This window comes from Micromesistius poutassou, assembly GCF_964030765.1.
Source record: "Micromesistius poutassou genome assembly, chromosome: 7".
Taxonomy (NCBI): Eukaryota; Metazoa; Chordata; class Actinopteri; order Gadiformes; family Gadidae; genus Micromesistius; species Micromesistius poutassou.
The window spans coordinates 12,234,162-12,239,770 of NC_140277.1; the positions used below are offsets into that span (position 1 = coordinate 12,234,162).

Here is a 5,609-nt window from a genome sequence, read left to right on the forward strand (position 1 = left end):
ACTGACTAGGCTGCTGCACAGTGCTGGGGACACAGGAGGCACGTTGAACAGGACATCGGAGCTGCAGCATGGGCGTGGGGACGAGTGATCGCAAAGAAGATGCGGGGAGAGGATGCAACCAGATTGCTTTTGGTTGAAGACTAGATTAGATGCACACTTTTTTTCCGTGCTCGTGGCCTGTTCTTTTCTGACTCGTTGAATACTTTTCTGGTGGTGGTGGTGTGTGTGCGTGAACCGGCACTTGTGTAAAAAAAAAGAAAAAAAGGATGGATAAAGCCATGCCGACGAAAGCTTCCGCAGTCAAGAGCTCGCAGGTTTCGGCCGATGACCTCTCAAAAATAAGCGACGAGGTGCTGTTAAAGTGGGGCAAAGACGAATTGGTCCGCCGGTTGCGGAGGTCAGAGGCGGAGAAGATGAGCGTTATCTTGGACCACAGTAATCTGATGCGGGAGGTGAACCGGCGGCTCCAGCAGCACCTTACCGAGATACGGAGTCTGAAGGTGAGTTGGGCGGAGGGGAATCAGAGGGGTCCCCCTATCGCCCCCCAGGTTCGAAGTCATTGTACGTAAAGATAAACCCAGTGATGGAGGATATCTGGTCCGAACGAGCAGGTCCAATCTGGGCCATAACGCATCGCAAACACAGCTCGCACTGAGGAAACATGTTGGATCAGATATGAGCAATCAAGGTTAAAACGGTTACCCGCTACATTCACTCAACCTGTTGCGTACAGAATGCTAAATGTGCACCTGCATATACAGCACTCAATCCATCATGTTAACACTATAGCCTGAATGAACAAGCCATTTTTCCATTTGCTAAATGTTGACAGATAGTATGATAGGAACATAGTGGAGGAAGCATTTAGTAGTTATCTCCAAGCCAAGCATAAAGCATTTCCAGCCCCTCTGACTCTCAATGATAAATCACAGTTTAGTCTGGTCGTGTCATCCATCTCGGCATGGCGGATCTGCCTGTCTGTGCTTATGTGTGTGTGTGCTTATGTGTGTGTGTGCGTGTGTGTGTGTGTGTGTGTGTGTGTGTGAAACCCCAGGATGTGAACCAGAAGCTGCAGGAAGACAACCAGGAGCTGCGGGACCTGTGCTGCTTCCTGGACGATGACCGGCAGAAGGGGAAGCGCGTTTCCCGGGAGTGGCAGCGCCTGGGCCGCTACAGCGCGGGCCTGATGCGCAAGGAGGTCACCGTGTACCTGCAGAAGCTCAAGGAGCTGGAGCAGCGGCAGAGCGAGGTGCTCCACGAGAACCTGGAGCTCAAGGAGGTGTGCCTCATGCTGGAGGAGGAGCGGGCCGAGGCGGCGGCGGCGGCGGCGGCGGCGGCTGTGGCCGTGGCGGGGCAGGGTGCGGGCAGTGGGGGCGGAGCCGGTGGGGGCAGGGCGGGCGGAGCCCCGGGGGCGGCAGGGTGCGACGCCGGCTGCAGGGGCTCCATCGACAGCCAGGGCAGCCTGCTGGGAGGGGGGCCGGCGCCGGGGCTGCTCCGCGACGTGGGCGACGGGAGCAGCACCTCCAGCGGCGGGAGCACGGAGAGCCCCGACAACCCCCAGAACAAGCCCGTCCCCGTGGCCGGGCAGCCCGCCGCCCAGCCGGGGCCCGGATCGGGGTCCTCGGCCGGCCAGCCCGGGTCAAAGTTCAAGGACGGGTGCGTCCACGACGTGTGGGGCCGGAGACACAGCTCCACCCCGGAGTACTACACCTTCCCGCAGTCGTACCGCCCCCGCGGGGGCTCCCTCACCAACCTGGAGGCCCGGGGCATGCGGGGCCTGAGCGCCGAGAAGCACGGGACCAAGCACAGCCCCGCCCGGCAGGCCTGCGTCCCCCAGGGGCCCTGCAGCGTGGACATGCTGGTTCACAAACACGAGCCGATGGGCCCGGGGCAGGGCTCGCCGGCGGGCTCCGGGGCCAAGTCCAGCCCGGACCTCTCCCAGAGACACAGGGTGGGCAAGGCGGGGGGCGGGGCTTGCTGCGGTAGTCCTGAGAGCAAGCGGGCCGCGCAGGGGCCGGGGCCCGGCACTCCGGAGCACCTGAGGAAAGGGAGGGTCATCGTCGGGAGTCCAGAGTCCATACGACACCACCCGCACCACCACCACCTCCACCAACACCAGCACAGCCCGGGGTCTGACCATGGTAAAGGGAGGTATGCCGGCGGGTCCCCCGGCAGGGACCTAGGGCAGAGGCGACCCCCCGGAGAGGAGCTGACCGCCCACCAACGCAGCCTGTACAACGGTAAGGAGGGACCCCCACATGGACGGCCATTACAGTGACAATGTGTGAGATCAGTTGCTAGCATTTACTCTGCAGAATAAAAAAAAACAAAAAAAAACCTTGCAACTACTTTAGTCTTACCGTTCTTATTTTCCCTCCACCTCTCAAGTTCAGCAATATAAATCCTGGTTTTACCCCTCTTTACATTGTGTGCTTTCTCATACATGCACTGAGGTTCAGTAGTGTCATAACTAGTGCCATTTGGTACACTAGTGTTATAACTAGTGCCATGTGGTACACTAGTGTTATAACTAGTGCCATGTGGTACACTAGTGTTATAACTAGTGCCATATGGTACACTAGTGTCATAACTATTGCCATGTGGTACACTAGTGTTATAACTAGTGCCATGTGGTACACTAGTGTCATAACTATTGCCATGTGGTACGCTAGTGTTAAAACTAGTGCCATGTGATAGTCTATGCTAGTGTCATAACTATTGCCATGTGGTAGGGTACACTAGTGTGATAACTAGTGTGATGTGGTACGCTAGTGTTAAAACTAGTGCCATGTGATAGTGTACGCTAGTGTCATAACTAGTGCCATGTGGTAGGGATCGCAGGTGTCATAACTAGTGCCATGTGGTACACTAGTGTCATAGCTAGTGCTTTTTCGGTAGGGTACGCTAGTGTCATAGCTAGTGCCATGTAGTACGCTTGTGTCATAACTAGTGCCATGTGGTAGGGTACGCTTGTGTCATAGCAAGTGCAATGTGGTACGCTAGTGTCATAGCTAGTGCTTTTTCGGTAGGGTACGCTAGTGTCATAACTAGTGCCATGTGGTAGGAATCGCAGGTGTCATAACTAGCGCCATATTGTATGGTACGCTAGTCTCTGTCATACTATATACTCCTCCACACAGGGAAAGCATGCCCCCTGGAGTAGCTTCAAGTAAAGACAACACACGGTTTTACTCTTCCAAAGCTAATTCCTAATATACGAGAGTAAGTCTTCATAAGTGTGTAGTGGAAACATTGCTGTCTGAAACATAAATTCTGTTATTGCGGGAAACAATTCTGGAAAAATTATACAATTGGCGTGATTGGTTTAAATATGATATTTAACTGCTCTCGCCCTAAGGGTTTATGGAGAAGCATCTACTACAATTATCAATGACCTTGGTTTGTCAAAGCCAAGGACGCTCTGAATGACTTCTACCAGAGTGAAACTAAGCTTTAACCCAACCCACACACACATGCACACACACACACACACACACACACACACACACGTGCACGCACACAAACACACACACACACACACACACACACACACGTGCACATGCACACGCACACACAGACCTCAGCTGCAGACAGTGCCAGGGGAGAAGACGTATAGAGTCACAGCAGATGATGGATTGGACAGAACGAGGGTGAACTCAGAGAAATCGAGAAATCTCAAATAGAATATGAAACCACTGGTGATAGGGAGTTACTGACAGAAAGTGGAGATACTGATTAAAGTCTGTAAACATCAAATGTGTGTGTGTGTGTGTGTGTGTGTGTGTGTGTGTGTGTGTGTGTGTGTGTGTGTGTGTCTGTGTGTGTGTGTGTGTGTGTGTGTGTGTGTGTGTGTGTGTGTGTGTGTGTGTGTGTGTTGTAAGCCCATTAGGAGGGTAAGGAAAACTGGATGATAAAGCGGATTTGAAATCCTTTGTGAAAGTGGAGATATGCTGAAATTAAATCTTATTATCCGAAATGGATAAACACTGGTATTTGTGAATACACACAGACTATTAGCATGGGATACAGTCACACCAGGGAGAGAGAGAGAAATAGAGAGAGAGAGAGAGAGAGAGAGAGAGAGAGAGCGAGAGAGAGAAAGAGAGAGGGAGATAACTGTCAGCTGTACCATCCATTTAATTTAATCAGCTTGCACTTGACAGTTGCTGAAGCGATATTAAAATTTAAATTGATTTCATTTTTAATTTGTTTCCCTGGAAAATGAGCTAGTTTAAAGGATGCATTTTGCACTTTGAAACATTGGAGGAGGAGAAGGAGGAGGAGGAGTAGGAGGAGAAGAAGAAGGCGGATTGGCGTGCCCGTCTTAATTTCCCTTCTCTAAAATATGAATGCTACCTATTGGTCATTGCAGGCTGGCTTCCGGCTCCCTGGTGAGACGATTGGCTACTTGGAGTGCTTGTTTGATTCTGACCAATGGGGCGGGGCTGTCTAGTGTCTCTGAGACAGATAGACGCATCCCGACTCAACGGGCTGCTGGTCCAAGAACCTTGAGGGCCCCCTTTGACCTTTGGGCCCCTGGTCCTGAGTCTGGTGCTGACAGGCTCCGCTAAGGGACCCTACTCCCCTAAGTGCTGTTTGAGCAATTTTGTATGTGTGTGTGTGTGTGTGTGTGTGTGTGTTTTCATGCATGTGTGTGTATGTGTGTGTGTGGGGGTGTTGTGTGTGTGTATGTGTGTTGTGTTGCTTGGGTGCATGGGTGTGTATGTGTGCGTTTGAGATTGTGTGTGCATGCATTTGTGTGTGTTTGAGGTTATATGTTTGAGGTGTGTGTGCGTGTGTGTGTGTGTGTGCTCTGCAGTGCTGAGGGGAAGTGCTCAGTGCTCTAGCTGAGTCCAGAGGAAACAGCTCTGTTCGATATAGGTGAGGAGTCCTGACTCAGCTCTTGCCAGCAAACAATAGAAGATGAATCTACTACAGAGTACCACTGCATCGTCCTCATACATGTTTCTGCCGTGCCCCCACTCTGTTTACTACACAAGAGGCATCAGCACAATACATGTTTTCCATCATCTTATATGATCCTCTTTACCATCCTGTCATCTCTTGTTTTTCGCTTTTTTTGGTTTCTCTCTCTTTTTGCTCTGCACTGATAACATCTGTTGTACCATTTGAGCCGAGGATCTAAGGGACCAGATTTGTGTGCCACCACCTCTTGTTGCACACATCTCTATGGTTTGGCCTGTTAGACAGCCAGTTCACTAGCCAGCCAGTTAAGCATATGTCCAACCCACCAGCCAGTTCAGCAGCCAGTGTTCATCTGCATTAGGCATGTGACAACAAGGGATCAGCAACATTGTAAATGGCTACCCTTCGATGGAGTAGTTTGGAAGCATGTTACCCGTAACTAATACCCGTGACCAGGTGTAATTTCTGTTGAACAACACTCCTGAGCGGACCGACACGTTCAAGGACACTACATCTGCAAGAGTGGTGGAGAATAGTAGTGGTTGAAGGATATCTTCTGAGTGTTGAATCACATTGAACAGTAAGGGCGTCATCCTTCCTGGGTTTGAGTAAAATCTGTGTGGAGGGGGTGAGGGTTCCCCAAAGAATGTCATTAAATCGAGCTGAAATTAATTAGAGGTTAT

The 5,609-nt window shown here is 51.4% G+C and overlaps 1 protein-coding gene across 1 annotated transcript in view; it reads left to right on the plus strand.

Annotated features, from left to right (window-relative positions):
• Window positions 1–278: 278 nt before the first annotated feature.
• The window catches only part of ccdc85a (coiled-coil domain containing 85A), a gene marked incomplete at its 5' end in the record, with an annotated part of 19,408 nt that continues 14,077 nt past the window's right edge, over window positions 279–5,609 (plus strand). The window contains 2 exons of the mRNA XM_084470208.1: window positions 279–500; window positions 1,055–2,240. Of these exons, the coding sequence (XP_084326334.1) occupies window positions 279–500; window positions 1,055–2,240 (1,408 nt within the window). The remainder of the gene's footprint in view (window positions 501–1,054; window positions 2,241–5,609) is intronic.